This window comes from Pipra filicauda, unplaced genomic scaffold (assembly GCF_003945595.2).
Source record: "Pipra filicauda isolate LSUMZ 115617 unplaced genomic scaffold, ASM394559v2 scaffold167_size3244652_pilon, whole genome shotgun sequence".
NCBI classification, from domain to species: domain Eukaryota; kingdom Metazoa; phylum Chordata; class Aves; order Passeriformes; family Pipridae; genus Pipra; species Pipra filicauda.
In genome coordinates, this window is record NW_024104184.1 from 2,515,940 (window position 1) to 2,532,740 (window position 16,801).

Sequence of the window (16,801 nt, forward strand, 5' to 3'; positions counted from 1 at the left end):
AGAAAGAAGGCAGCAGTCACGCATGGCTCAATAATTTAACCAATTAGAGAACTCCGGCAGTAAAGTGACCCCAAGTCAACCATTGTCCAATTTCATTCTCAGCCTGATGCACTTAAAATCTGTTTTTCTCACAAAAGATAATATCTTTGCCATTAACTTACGAATTATTTTAGGATGGTAGAACCTGTCAACCCCTGGTTTAAGGTACAAAACTACCCAACCGAGAATGTAGGAATCCTGTAACCAGGGAAGAACAAAGAAAGAGGAAACTAGCTCCTGAACAGATCTGTAAGGATATTCAGAAGAGAAAGGGGGAGACCAGATTCCAGCTGCCATTACTTTTAATCAGACAACAGTAAAATGCAAGACAGTGCTGATAACTAAGACCCACTTGTACTTGAGGCAAGAGTTTGGCAAAACACCATTTTAACAGTTACTTTACTAAAACATCTGGAATAAACAAACCTTTTAAAGAAATATCCATTAGCTTCAAATTGTTCTCTCAGCATGAACTTTCCTCTGTATTCAATAATAAGTGCATCGGGAGGCAGGTCTTTGGCAGCTTTTAAAATTTTCTTGTTTTTTTGCACGTAACTCTGCAAAGACATAGATTCATTTATGAGGTATCAGTATAATTTTTCCACTATTATTAACAGCAGATTACACTTTCACAACTACTAAGCAATTTTATGTGAATTAAAAACCCTTCTAGTAAGTAAACCTCCAGACTGAAGTGACCGAACTGTCCTGTTCCCCTACCAATGTGACTAGTTATGAATTTAGATTAAAGGAATGCTTCAGCCCTAGTTCTCCAGCACATGGCTGAAAACCAACTTATTCATGTTCTCACAATTCAAGTACTATATATCCCTTAGTGCACTTAACTATCACCATGACTAGGAAGAATTGCTGCATTGTTTTGCACAACACTTTCAAAAGGCTCCAATTCCTTCAAACAAAACAAAACATGCACACATAAAATGACATTCACAATTCATTCAAGGAAAAACAGAACAGGAAAGTAACATAATAACAGAATCCTGAGAGAGTTTCCAAATTTATTTGCATGTCTTTAGACGGAAGGACGGCTTTTAATTAAAAACCAATACATACCCTGGCAATTAGTGAACTCACACCTCATAACTGTCATCACCAACCAAAAAGGAAGTAGCCTCTATGTAGGCAAAAGGCTCTGTAAGTAGGGATATTCCTCTAAGGAGGGTGTCCCATATGCCATGATGGTCTTCAAGAAAAAGAAGCAAAGATGCTTCCATTAATCTGCTACAGTAACTATTCCTCAAGATTTCTGCTACAAAGTGCTATGGTCTTTTACATGGCTCTGATTTTAAGCCTGCAAGTAACTGAGAGTAAGGCTAAAAAAAGACATTGCACATTTTCTTCATGAACTAGAAATCACAGGATCATGTGAGTAAAAAAAGAAAAAAAAAATCAGTATAAGAAATATCATTCATGAACATTCAGAACACTTACCACACCTTAAGAAAAATGTAGACAGTGAACATGTTGATACACATAGAAAAAAAAACCAAACGGATTCAGCCTCTATGCTTCTATCTATTCTAACCACTCCTTATATTCCTCACAGAGAAACAGCAACAAAGTTGACTGCCTGACAAAAACCAGTATATGGACAATCCAATGTTCAGGCTCTGACTAACACCTTAGCTGCTTTTTAGGGTAAATGATATGCTAATATAAACATAACCAGGGATGATACAGAATGTATAAAAATAAATTTCAAATTCTGAAAAATGTTAAAATTCTGATGTTAAGTCTCTGGGGGTTTTTACTTGTTTTTTTTTAAAGGCATCTATATGAATATTTTTTGTCATGGCAAACAGAGCACGTAATAACACAACAAGGCACCGTTCATTACCTCTACTGGAGGTTTGAAAATCAAATTGCTGGTGCTGACTTCTTTTTTGTCATTTCCATTGCCTAATCTCAGAGCTATTTTTTGTGCCTCCCTCTGGACACCTTCACTGTACTGGTTATTATTTGCTTCTTCATAACGATCCATCCATGCCTTGATTTTATTTTCCCACCCGAAGTTTGAAGTGTCAGTAGGATCAATCTCTGGAGCTGAACCCTAAAAATTAAAGTAAGTGACCAGATATTAGGAGGCAAGTTATACAAAAATTAAAAAAAAAAAAAAAAATTCTACAAGAAGACACAAAATGAAGGGCAGAGGTATTGACTGAATTGATTTAAGATTTGGGTTTTTTAGGAAGTCTAGTATAAAACTCTGCATTACTTAAAAACATTCAAGTTGAATTCAGTCACATCACATTTGTTCAAGAATTTTATTTCACTAATATCACCCAAGTTCAGGAATACATTCCCTCCTCAACAAAGATTCTAGCTTTCAGTGGGATGAGAATGGAGAGTGACACTGTTTCCTCCCACAACTGCACTGTATCACGAATCTATGAGTGCGGGAGTTGGAGGGTCACATCTCCCCGCCCACTCAACTTTTGTGAACATATGCAAATATACAGAACTCCAGCTTTTATCCTGTAATACACAGACTTGGTTTTCCCCTTTTAACTTCAAGGGTCATGCTGTATCTTTTCTTCCACTGCACAACTTACTAAACTTTACTAATCCTACACCAACTACGTTAAGGTTGTGACTCAACGTCACAGGCTTTGCACGTATTTTTCCCTCCTTCTCTGCTCCTCACTACACAATTCTCTTCTGCAGTGCTTCAGATCCTTTCACTTTTAAAGAAAGTGCCATTGTACCTCCAGACCTCACAAGCAGCAGCCAGGCTGCAGCCAACCAAAGCTCCTTATGGACAGCAGCAGCCAGCCAACGCTCCCTTTTCTATCCACCTGAGCAGAGACACTATTAAATATTAATAAAACACAAGTAGTTCAGCAATTCAAATTACCTGTTTACATTTCTTTTGTGCATGAAGAAAACCATACACACAAACAGCATTAAAAAAGGTGTGATGCTAAGAAAACCATGAAAAAACCACAATGGAACCTTAGGAGCACCATATTCAAAAAACCCCCATACAATAGAGATTTTTCTTCCCCAATTCTATCTTCACTACTCAGAAGCCACATTTTATAAATTTGAGGCATAAATTGCATCCCACTTGTTTTTATACATCCCAAGCATGAGTGAACTATGGCAAATACCTAGTTCTCATACCATGCATATTTTTATCTCACAGAAAATTTAAAGTCTGTTGTAACACTTAAATCTTACAAAACAGACCTCCCAGCATGACTCCTCAGGCTGTGAAAGTACTAGTGAGTGGAGTCCAATCAGATGTATACACGAAGGGTATGACAGAGCAGAAATGCTAATTTATCTTTTAAATGCAATACAGATATCTCATTATTTTGCTGTTTAAGAGTTATAAAAAGCTGGAGCTACTAAGTTTGAATGAGGTGTGTACTCAACTTTACTCCCTTATATAGCACAAATGAGCCCAAATTCATCTACTAGGCTCTTGAAAATGGCCTATTCTCAGGATAAAAATTTGCACTACATTATTTCAGTTAAATTCCAGGACATAAAGATGTAGTGCATAATTTAAAATCACTGTGATGCATATGTAGTACATTAGTTATCAAGAACAGAATATCTTAGTGTTTAATGTATAGTCCCAATTACATCCTTAATGCTTCTTATTATTTAAATAATATACAATTAAGGTTTGACACAAAACCCAAACAAAATCACATTACCTTTACTCGTGAAGATTTCCTGGATCCTTCTCGAAATGCCTGGAATAAAATTAGATATATATATTCACTGGAAGAAATACAAACTCTCTTAAGGAATTCAAAATCTATTAACAAATTAACAGCTTTTCAGTGAAATATGCAAGACGAAAACAACAGAACAAACTATGGTGAAATCTCAAGAAGGTAAGAGGTTGTTACATCTCACAGAATGCATTTTAAAAACCAATTCAGCATTTCAACGTAAGCCATAGGAGAGTCCAGGTACCTCTACCCTTCTCCCACATTACAACTTGACTCTCTAGAATTTCAGAATCCAAGCCAAAATAGGAGGTAACAGAATAACACATGGCAGTAAATTTGTGTTCAGAATTGCCTGTTGAAGAGGAAACATCTTACTAAAAATTTCTTACAAGACATCAGTAACTAATTCTGACTTCTTTTAAAAGACAAAACTCTCATCCAAGCCAATGAAACAGAACTACAAAAAGCAACCTCATTCAGTAGGTTCCATGTACTTTACTTCTTAATATATATTTTGTCTTCACGTATGTGATACTGTTTACACCTGTAGCTAAACCATATAATGTCATTATCCTGTTTACCAAAGCAGTTTACTGGCTAACTTAGGGAGCACACTTCCACACAATTTCAACTGAAATAAATGGACACGGAGTCACATCAGGACAACTGATGGTAACCATTTCTGAATGTAAAACAACCACAAATGAACACTTGAAAAGAATTCTTCTTTGGGCATCCCAAAGCCTCTTCTGTCCATCTCTAACTATATCAAATAGTCCAGTAAATGCAATTCCTGATGTAAAATTCTGCCTCAATTATAAAATTAAACTTTCATAGCTAACATATATTAACTTGAAATAAGTGGGGGGGGCCACCAAGGGAAAACATTTACTGAAGAGTAATACATTTCAAGCTAAAACCAAGTGTTAAAATAGCCTGGTTTTTAAAAACCAGTGTCCCTCGGTAAGAGATGTCAGACAGTTATAATTTATAACACAGAGTAATACAAGAAACTACATTCACTTACTTTTTTACATTTTGCTATGGTCTGTTCTTTCTCCCCACTTTTTTTCCTCTTCTTATCATTGACTTTTGTAACTCTTGTAGCAGTTAAAGTAATTGTCGTTGGTGTATGTTGAAAAGCAGTATACAGTTCCACAGGAACCTCATCACCACTCTCTGTTGCGCTGGTATCCCCATCTTTGAAACAAAGAATATTCTGTAAATAATCAAGTACTGCAGAAAGAACATTCACTAGTTACTCTACATCTGCCTTCAAAACCCAAAAATTCATACTGACAAATGCTCCAAGCACTCATATGCAAAGTTGACCAACAGCTGCAACAGCATGAAAATGAAGAACCAATGAGGAACTGGTAATTAACAGATGTTTGTAATGCCAGGTAAGAAAAAGGTACCAGATCAATTCCATTTTTTGAATGGAATTATAGTACCATATTCCATTATAAGCAAAATTAGAATCAGAACAAAAAGCTTAAAAAAATATATTTGTTAACTTGTTCATTTATATCTAGCTTTTACTTGAAATATGGCATTAGGTGACTGTATTCTCAGATGACTGTATTCTAGAAGGGATTAAAATTAATGACTGATAAGCATTTCTTGTGAAGCCATATTAATTAATCACATGTAAGTCATAATCAACTATTTCAGCTGTAATTTGCAGTATCAAGTGCTTTTTTAGGATAAATCTGTCAATTTAGCCAAAAGCCCTTTCTGCTCAAAATCCCCTAACAGTAACATTCTGCTACTTGGGGAAAAGAAAACGGATGATGACATACAAACTGACAGACATTTTTTCTTTGTGCTGTGCACTCAGAGACCTGAAGGCCAAAGCCTGAAATTTAGCATTCATCAGCATTTATGTCAAACACATATCCTGACCTGAAACAGGATTACCCTAGTTCTGTCAAGATGAAAGGCTGTGAAGGATGGTGAGGACTGGAAGAGAGATGGTGCACGCAGAAAAGTTCATATGTGCTCAGTACAGATCTCTTGGATTTTAGCAGCTTTTCCAAATATTCTGCCTTCAATAAATATACTTCACACTAAGCAAAACTTTTTCCTCAAACTGTACAGATGCCAGATTTACAAATACTTAATATGAGAAGAGAGAAAACATTCCTTCTGAGCTCAGAAGGATGTTGCCTTAATCAGTGCACTCAGTCCTAATTCTTGAAACCTTCTTTACTAAATAAAGAACTCCAGCTATTGGTTACTCTGGATTTTTCTTGCTCACAACATTCCTTAACAAGATTCTTCTGTGCATAGTAAACAATCCTATTGTACCATCCTGGCTGTTCTTTTCAACTATTTGTCAGGTACATAATTATGTTTTATGAATTAGGAATTGATGATGATTTCTGAATCTGTTTACATTTTTGCTGGGAATATTTTCTAAACTAGAATAAAAAGCACACAGAAAGAAGAAATATCTAACCAAAGGTGAATGAACAGCAGAATAACCAAAGCCCGAGAAATAGAAACCCAAGGACCTCTTGCAATTGTCAAGGTCTGTAGTCCATACACTAATGCCTGCAGAATCATGATGTCACTGCCACACACCTCTCCCCCTTGCCCCAAACCCCACAAAACAGCATCTTCCTTAGGGAAGCAACATTTCAACATTGTTGTCTACACTGTGCTCTAACTTACTGTAAAGAATAATTACCTTGACTGAACATATAATTACATAGAGTTGTTTTGGGACACTCCTTCCTAACCTACATAACCTGCTTTCACTTTGAAGAGCCTTAGTAAAGCACACTAAGTGAAGATCATGAGTTTGCATGTCAGAAGGCAAGATACAAACTCTCCAAATTTCACAACATTATGGGCCCAGATTCATTTATCCATAGGCAGCAAGTGACCTCGACAGTAACAATTTCAAGACCAGGCAGCTTGAAGCAACATCCTTGAATAAGTTACACATCTAGATACTTTATCTTAAAAAAAACCAAACAAAACAAAAAACAAAACAAAAAAGCAAAAAACAAAAAACCAAACACAAAAAAACCCCAAATCCAAAACATCCAGTATTCAGCTGGGTAGGGGATTAACAAAGGTGCTCCCTTCACTGAACCACAGTACACAATCCAATGGACAGTAAGATGCATGAGAATTACACTTTTATAACAGAACAACAAAAATCAGCATCACCACATACAACCACAGGCTAAATATTTTGCCAGAAAAAGATGTGATGTGGTTACACACAGAAATTTAGGACACACAGTTTTGTATCATGTGAAATGTTCATCCAAAAGCTATTTTCTTGAAGCAAACCAACTGATCTACTACTTGCTCCCCACTGTTGCTAAACCAGCAATATTTTAGGTATCTTTACAATAAAAACCACTGTACTGTAAAGAATTCCCATATCTAAATGAAAAGCCCTATATATACACACTCATCAAAAAACATTCATATAATACAATCTTACTTTTTATCAAACACCTGTAACTTAATAACAAGCAAATTACAAGGAACATTCTGCTACTGTTGAATATTTAAAACATTGAAAAGATGCATTTGAATTGATGTCACTTTTGCTTTTCCTAATTGGAATCCTCTATGAAAACTGGCCCTTTTACTGATGTCTTGTGATAGTTCATATCCAGAATCACTAAGTCCTCCTGAACTGTGTAACAACCATCAAAATGAAGTGGATTTAGCCAAGGTACAGGTGCAAGCACACACATTCAAGTTACGTATTATAAATCACAGTAATCAACACTACACTTTGAGTTTTAGACTAAAGAGGAACCAGTATTTGTCTTTATTTTTAACTCTGGATACTTCAGATTTACCACTTAGTAATCTCTTTTCCTACTGAATGCATGTAACAGATTTAAAAGACTCATCATCAGGAATAAGGAGGGTTGAACACTAACTTCAAAGGTACAATCTCTTCAGCTTCTGTTAAGATTTTCAATTTCTCTTCCCTTAAGTTTACTGTAAATGATCAGATAGTGTGCCTACAAATCCCAAGAGATGACTGAAATAGCTCAGACCATCAACTTCCCCTATCCTGTATGTAAACTCAAGTTCATCGTCACAGTATCATCCTATCCCTCAGTAAACGCATTAACTCCACATGAATTATAAACCTACTTGCTCTATTCTTTAAATAGTCAGCAAAAATAATTTTAAATTCTAAAAAAATTTTAGAATTTAAGTTTTGTTGACCTAGTAGGTTAGCAAAAACTTCATAAAAGAAGTTTGGTTTCATTAAAATAAAAACAGAAAAAACCACATGATTTAGTTTTATGAGTAAGACATTAATGCCTTTAACAGATTTTAGGCAGTTCAGCCCCAGACAACATCAAGTGTCAACTGCACCAAGAAGCACAATTAAGCCAGACCACACACTTCAGATTTTCTGAAGGCATGTGAAGTGGGCATCAGGACCTTACGTACATGGTATTTTTTAAAGAAATCTTAAAACACACTCCATTACTTTAGAGACATGATTTAAAAGTCAAACATGTTTAGGAAGATGACTTCCTCCCAATTTATTACTTCTGTAATAAGAGTCTGAAAGTACCCCCGGTCAATCAAGACTTCTACAACACATTTTGGTAATGGCTGGACAGAACTCCTGACAAGTTAGGCTAGATGAGTTTTAAAATTGTGTGAACGGGTAAGAGAGCTAATTTCATAAAACACATAGACTGAAGTGGGTACTTGCACTACAAGCCTCATCTAGTTATCAAAGGCAAATAAACCCTCAAAACATCTTATCACCTACATCGTATTACCCAAGCAACTGTTCTCATTGTCAAAACAAACCCAAAACCATACCAAAACATGCCCCCAATCTACATCCAACAAATCAGAATTAGGATTTCCTCAAAACTTCTTTTCAAAAAGAAAGCTGACTTAGAAATCCTCTCACCTCAAAAGAAACCCGAATGTTCAACAGATTGAATTACTACAGACTAATACAAAAAAAAAAGTAGTTCTGACAGCCATTAACAAAACACATGGAACTATAACAATTCTGATACAATATTATTCTGGTAATAATACAGTCAAGTAAAAGGCATTGGTTTACTGAACCTTATATGCTGAAGTCTGTCAAAGCTGCAGGAACCATGTATACAGTCTTAAGTCTATACAGTTGATTTATACATATAAGCTTTACTGAGGAAAAAGCTTTTAAGTTCTACTCACCTGACATATTTTCCCTTTTCCTTCGTTGCAACAACACTGCCCTTTCTTTATCTAAACTCCTGAAACGAGAAAATAAATCAGTGCATCTAAGTATTAAAACAGATCTTTACTATTTCCCAATGACTATTACAGAATAAACAGTAAACTAACTGAATGTTCAGATACTTAGAAAAACATCAGTTGTGCACTGTTCCATTCTATTTTGACGGAAGGCACATACACGTATCCAAATCACTTGAAAACAAAATAAAATTTGATAGCTCAGAACAGAGACTGACAGTTGGTCCAGGGATTACAGATAAGCAGGCATTACACCATTTTCCTGCAGATTCTTGAGAACAATCATCACAATACAATACTGAACAAATATTCTACGATGACAAGCTCCAAATTACTTCTCAGAAAAAAAAAAAAGAACAATTTCCTGGTATTTAAAATTTTCTGAACACGTTTTTTTTGCTGTTTAATTAACAATCTGCAACATAAGCAACAGCAGCATTTTATACTCTACATCACAGGACAGCAACTATGATGACAGTCAGGTATAACCTGCCTACCAGAGTCAGAACAAAAAGCCCTCCTTGCCATGTCATATGACTGCAAGTTGGGGAGAATGGAGGGTGGGGGTGGGCAGAGGGGGAGCACATGCAAGTACTTGTTCAAGAGCAAGAAATCCTCCAAGTGATCCCTGCAGCATATTAGAACAGGGCCATAACCTGAGAACACTGCTGTTAAGAGTTCTTAATGTATGACAGCCACGAAATGAAATATGGAATGGACTGTCTGTGTATCAATCTGCCTGAGAAAGTATCCAGGAATCACTGCTATTTTCATATGCATTCCAAGGGTTTATTCCTGCTGCCTAGTGAAGTGAAACAGTGGCTACTGTGCACAAGGGAATGGAGGCTGGTAACACTGCCTATATCAGAAATGTAGCTCTTTAACTAGAATTGTCAGGACTATGCTACATGGTCTATCTGCTGGTTGTTAGAATAACCAATTTTGTTTTCCCCAACAACTCCTCTTTTTCATCTCTCTACTCAATCCACTTTAATTCAGAATTCAAAATAAACCAAACTACTCACCTGGGTTGACAACGTTCACACAGATATATGTCAGGAATATGCTGTCTGTCAATCCCCATACAGTCAATGTGCTGCCAGACGCTTTTAAGAAAAAAAAAAAACAAACCCTCAACTTCTAAGCACAAATTTAAAAATTATGTGCACAACACACAGAGACAGAAAGCAAGCCATTCTTTTTTTTTTTCTCTATCATTTTTGATCTTTACTCAAATTGAATGCCTATATCTCAGTCACCATCTTTGCCACCAGTCTGCCAGCTGACCTATTTTCTCTCTTGGAAATTTTCCTCTAACACCAGAAATAAAATGGTAAATTATCACAATAGAGAACGAGACAGACAAATACCCTCAGCAATAACACTTATGCTCCACATAGCAAAAAGTGTTTTGTTTTTAAACAAAAGGATTCAATTTTCTTTTAGGAATAGATATGTACTTTTATTTTTATATACAGAAATAAACAGAAAGATATAGGTTTATTTACTTACATATTTTAAGAGAACATATAAAAATACACCTGGCATGACTGGTAGTACCGTTGTGCAGCACAGAAAGAGCTTTAACTGATTCCCACAGTGAGGGAAGAGAGGTTGCTTGCTGAAGGCTAACCTAAAACAGTAGTTTGTGCTCACCCCTGCATTGCTAGAAGGATCAGGGACACAAAAATCATTATCTTCCCAGTTGTGGATTTACCACAATTCTTTCCAACTCCTCACAGATAATTGCTTCTTCAAAGGAAGCAGACTAACTGGTGACTGCCTACATTTCCATTGCTGAGAGAACACCTTAATATGTTTCAAAATAAGGGGCAAAGGTTATCAGAATCAAGAACCATGAGAAATGACCAACAAGCTTGTTACGTAAGCAGACAAAAAAATGGAACTCAAATTAGTGTTTTAATTAGCTGTAACAATCATTAAATACATGAAGATCTAATAAATTCAGCAGCATTCATTAACCATACTGAATGTAAAAATAGAGGCTAATATTTAGTAGAAACATGAGATTTGTCTTCTGATAATTTTTCCAACTCCAAGTATTTAACAGCAGTCTTCTACTATACAATGATCAAATAGGTGCTTACACATAATGACAGAAGTTTAAACATTTAACTTCAGCTTCTCCAGTAAGAATCTAGGTTAGTCTTTTCATACTTAATAAAAATTCTTAAAACTATATCCTTTGAAAATTAAAGAGTTCTTATCAGAAAGATCATGCACAGAGAAATCAATACTTGAAAACCTTCTTTCATGTTATTTTGCATCCTTCAAGTTACCTGATTTACACATACATAATTCACCAAGATGCTTTACTAGTACATGCAGATGAAGTGATTCCTAGGTCTTTGTTTTATCATAGTAACAAACAACTTGGACAAAATACCAGAGAGACATCCTTTTTAGAGGGAAAAAAAGATATGCCCTTATTAAGCTGTAGTGCACAAGTAAAGGCATGAACAAAAGAAGGAGTAGTCAAGACAGACTGGAATAAAGTATAAAATATTCACTGGCCTTAATCAGCTATCTTACCTATTAGAAAAACCACATAACCTACAAACTCTTTTTTGATGGAGGGAAATTCCCTGTCCCTGGACAGAATTAAAACATCATTTAGTTACATTTCCTTCAGTGCAGCTTGAAATTTTAAGTAATTTTTACCTTTTAAATTATTTTAATATTCATTACCTGCATTTGTCACAACAGATCATATATCCATCATCATGTGTAAAGCCACAAATGCATCTGGTAATATCAGTTCCATAGCTTCCATCCTCTGACGTACTGATGGTAGTAGCACTGGAGGTTTCATCAAAGTTGGGAGTGGTAAATATGCCTACTTCATTCTTGCTTATAAGCACTGATGGAGGAGGAGAAGCTGGAGGCGTTGGAGGAGGCCGAGCACCATAGTTATGGTCCTAGATTTTTGTTAAAAGGTAAGTTATAACAACTCATAAATGCTCATACACTGATGGTTATTCAAGCCCAAGTGTATGAATTCACTTGGCAAAGAACTTCAGAGTGTTATTTTTTAGTGAAAAGTTAAAGTTTTATTTTTATCATTATTCAATCTTATTTTCTAACTTCTTAACTATGTTTAACATGTAAGTGCACTATGTTCTGTATTCTACTGCTAATCAACCATCTTTAGTCAACCTACCCAGCTCCCAATAAGATATAGAAATATAAGCATGAATCAGTTTTCCAGCTAAGAACAGCAGATTTTACATAGTATATTTTGTACAGAACACTTAGCACCAAACTTACTGCATAGGGCAAACCAATGTAACTGTGTGAATGCGAGCTGCTGGTATACAACTGGTGCGGATAACTGTTCGATTTTTCAACTACCACAGGGCTAGCTTCTACAGATTCTGGTCTGCAAGGCAAAAGACAGATGAAGAACAAATGCAATTAGTATGTAATTTATATTAATAAATTGGAAGTATCTGCTGCACAACTTCTAATTAATTCCCTGCTGATTCTGTTTAAAGGCACATAGAGGGGTAGGAACAAACTTGCACCCCTCACTCAAAAAAAAACCAAAAAACCAACAACCAAAAAAACCAAGAGTGGTAACAGAAAAAAACCCCAACCAAACCACACTGAGCAGTAACAGAATCTGCAGAAAGGAACTGTGACCGAGGACTGAAGCTGTAATTCCAAGCACTGCTCATGGATAGAGCCCTGCAGTGACACACAGTGGCAGTGACAGGGCACCACCCACACCTACTGTTTCCACAAGCAGAAATCCTAACTAGGGCAAATCTAACTAAATGAGGTAGTTTCTATCGATTTATCTTTAAATAGAAAGAAAAAAAAGTGCTAACAATTTGTGAGAGAAGGTTTTGTAATCAAAGGCAGGGCCTTCTTCAATATACAAACTATGTGTCATATACACTAAACCACAACATGAAAGACAAGATAAAGGAATACTAAAACAGGAACAAACACAATTTGAGCACAAGAAATTATACCTTTATTACCTTTCTTCAGCAGTTACATTCATGAGTGCATGCAAGCATACTCTCATGACAGAGAACTTGAAGTTTTTTCACTGCACCATACAATTCAATCACAGTAGGACAAATGAATCCAGGTTACCTAAAGTGCCCTTTTTTTTTTTTTTTTTACACTGAAAAGCATAGCAAAATATAAACACCTAAAACTAAGGTGGCTTTGACTCCCATCACAAATCAGGCCTGGTTCACTTTTCTAATTTTATTTTTATTAAAACTGAAGTCTATTTCCCATCACATATATCTTACTAATTCCTTGAGCTGATTTTGAAAACAAACTCGGTATTTCTGAAAAGGAATAGAGACTGATGTTTTTTTTTTCTTAGACACTAAAATATTTAATAAAGGTTTTGTTATGCCATGAAGCTATACTAGCTTGATTTGAAGGACACCAGCAACCTATATTTGTTGGTAATATGTTTTGTAAAAATATAATTAATTATTAGCTTTCTCAAAACAAAATACAGTATTTTGACATCTATTTGAAAGTGTTCTACTAAAGGTTTTGGTAGGTCCTTTCTTCTTATGAGCTTTTCCCCATGTGAGATCACTACGTGACAGAATTGTTTAAAAAGAAACTCTATTTAAAAGCACTACTGGGTAAAGACTTCAGTTTCTAGAGTGCAAAGAAAAAAACCTTTTTCAAAAGATCAGTGTCTCCAACAGTCATCAGCTGCCTTTTGTAGAGAGTGAGTAAACGTGTGAGCACACAAAGAATATGAAGTACTAACGTTAAAAATACAACTTCTGACTAGCATGAGACTAACTCTGACAACACCTGCTCTTTGTTACCTCATAAACTCCCCAAAATTCTCATTTACTTTCCTATACCACTTCACAACTTGAAAATATGAATTTATTCAGAGTTTGCTGGAATTAGCTTCTAGAAGCAGCTCAGAACTTGCCAGGTTTATCAAACCCATTACTACAGAAAACCACAAAAGATGAAAAAGCTGCACCTTTCCAACCAATTTGCCTTCACCAACATTTGTGTGGTAAACATACATCTCTTCTGTCACCCAGTTAATCCTTCTGATGATCAAGCCAAACAAAATGCCAATGAATGAGGCATTAGCTGCCCTCCATCATGGCTAGGTCAGAAATCAAGTTCTCTTTCTCCTGTACATGAGTCTTGACCACTGCGTCGCTTCTACTGCTGTTCTTCACCCTCTCCTGAATGAGACAAGTGGTAGCAAAGTTACTCTTACCCACTCTGCCTTCAATGCTCAGCCTTGGTCTTGTTGGGATAAACTCAGTTTTCAGAGCAGGAAGGCTTACTGATACAGGACAGGCAGGGGGAATTCTGGTACAATTCACCCTTCAGCAATGCCACAACTAATTTAGGAGAACTTCCTTCATTAAAAATAAGTATTACTATGACCTAAATACCATCTACTTTAACAGAGGAATACGCAGTGAAAGATGCCAGAATGGAAGTGTCCTAAAAAGAGAGGTCGTGTATTTCATCTACTATCTAAAAAATTGAAAAGATACTCTAAATCTCTTGCAAAATCTGAGGCAAGACAGTACAGTCTCCTCCCTAAATCCATTTCTACCTACTCTAGCAATTTATAAACCACTTAAGAGAACAAACTTTAATATTTAGAGGCAAAAGTTCTATTAAACAAAGTTTAATATAAGAGTTGTGGGTAGCAGAAGCATTAGGCTTCCAAAACCAAAATACATATATCTTCAACTATTTAAATACTCATAAAACAGATTCAGATCACAAGGTTAATAAGGAAAAAGCACAGCTTTACTTGAACAAGGAGAATCAGGAAAACAGTGGGAGAAAAATCAGGTGATACAAAAAGGCATTTCAGTATTTCATTAAAAGAGCTGTAACAAATACAAATTTAAGAGCACAGTCGGCTTATCTGGGGGGCACAGATACTACTTTAATTTATAACAGATGCTCACTAGAGCTCTGAACATAACTGCTGCTGTTCCATTTATCCACTACACTGCACTGGGCTGGGGAAGGAGGTGGCAGAGCATTCACTGAAGCCAGAAATTAACCCTCACAGGTTTCCTTTACAGTCAACAGAAGAGTGATAAGGATCCCATAAGCAGTACAGAATGAGTATCGTTTCTCCAGAGAACCACACACAGAAGTAACTTTGGCAGACAGGTCACCAAATTCCTTATCACCCCTGTCATGCCCACCATGTGCATGACCTTAAAACAGAAAACACACATTCTACATTATTGTTTGCTCAAAGGTCAAATCTTTCTTCTGAAAGGGGCATCTCAGAATTGGACATTTAGTGAAGGAGTACCTCTTGGTAAAACATTTAATTGCACAGATGATTAAAGCATGAGATAACACTTAATTTAAAAATCAGGTTTTAAATTTTTGGGGGGCTCAAGTAGCAGGGCCCAGGCAGCAAGGCAAAACTACTGTATTATACACCCACCCCCCCATCTCACCATTGCGTTCTTACAGGCATCCCGAGAAGCAAGTTTTCAGGAAGAAAAGTGTAAGCATTCAGATGTGTGAGAACACTACAAGGTTTTCCTTGCTTGCATTTTTGGACATAAGCCAGTTCTGTAACAGACTGAGGTACTAAGCCTGTAAGCCTTCTGATCATACCACATTTTTCAGCTTCACCTCAAACAACTACAGTCTCAGTGTCTAACTAAGGCAGATATTTGTTATTTTTGGTATTCATCAAAACTGAAGTGTCTGCATTACAATATATCTGAAGTTTGACCAAAATACTAATATCATTTCCTAAAATAAACAATCATTACTGTTATAAACTGACCCTCATAGTTTGCTAAAATATCATATATACTTATTAAGCACTGTGGTTAGCAATTCAAAACGGTGCAAAATATTCACAAGGAACAAAATAAAATGCTCCTAGGCTGCAATGATTTAAGAGATTCCTGTAACCTGAAAACAGGAACATAGTATTTTATCAAATCAATTAAAAAAGGAGAGATGCCTGTATTTTAAAAAAAAACAAGAAATAAAACTTCACAGAATTTTCATTCTGCAAGTGAAACAACTCATGTTCTGGGTCACTTCTGCATGTTGCCAGCAGATGGCATTACTGAGAAATCAAAAACAACACGAGAGCAGTTTACCAAAACAGTCCCTACAACCTTACACTTAACCTATATTAAGGGAATCAACTGTCAACGATTAGAAGCAATTGTTCCCTAAAACGTGACCTCCCCTACCCCATTCCTTTTAATTACTGCTTTGTTTCTGACCATTTAATAATTTTTTTAAAAAGTGTGTTTTTGACTAATACCCAATATACAATCAGTCCTTAGAATTTGGGGCTATTAACGACTTCTATAAAAATGTATGTGTTCAAAATCTCACTAAGAACTCAAATATTCAAAGCCAAGTGGGTATCCAAGCTTTAGGCTATGAACACTTAACTAACAGTACTTTCTGAAAACGTGTCAAAACTCTAAATGGAACCTTCTGCTTTCACACATGCTTCAGCAATATCAATCTGCCACATGCCAATTGATAGGTCTGATTTTCAAGTTCAGGTTTGTTTTCCACTTGTACCAGCACACCTGAGCAGTATCTGCCTAAAGGTCATCTTAGATAAAGGAATACAATATATTTTGTATGACACTTCACCTAACCAAACACATCTGTCAGGATTCAACACCTAGACAACAAAGAACCAAGCACTGCTCCTCTACCAGGGAGTTGGTTCTGCTACCTAAGCACCTTGTAGCAGGCTCTGCAAGTCCAGGCTGGCCCGCTATCGTCTGTACGCAAGACTACAA

The 16,801-nt window shown here is 36.1% G+C and overlaps 1 protein-coding gene across 8 annotated transcripts in view; it reads right to left on the reverse strand.

Moving 5' to 3' along the window:
- Positions 1–16,801, reverse strand: part of KMT2E (lysine methyltransferase 2E (inactive)) — a 63,065-nt gene that overhangs the window by 24,750 nt on the left and 21,514 nt on the right. For all 8 annotated transcript variants that reach the window (XM_027751798.2, XM_039379444.1, XM_027751799.2 and 5 more), the window contains 8 exons: positions 12,291–12,402; positions 11,712–11,941; positions 10,028–10,108; positions 8,943–9,001; positions 4,774–4,946; positions 3,726–3,764; positions 1,898–2,110; positions 466–596 (listed from right to left, as the gene is read on the reverse strand). In XM_027751798.2, the coding sequence (XP_027607599.1) occupies positions 466–596; positions 1,898–2,110; positions 3,726–3,764; positions 4,774–4,946; positions 8,943–9,001; positions 10,028–10,108; positions 11,712–11,941; positions 12,291–12,402 (1,038 nt within the window). The remainder of the gene's footprint in view (positions 1–465; positions 597–1,897; positions 2,111–3,725; positions 3,765–4,773; positions 4,947–8,942; positions 9,002–10,027; positions 10,109–11,711; positions 11,942–12,290; positions 12,403–16,801) is intronic.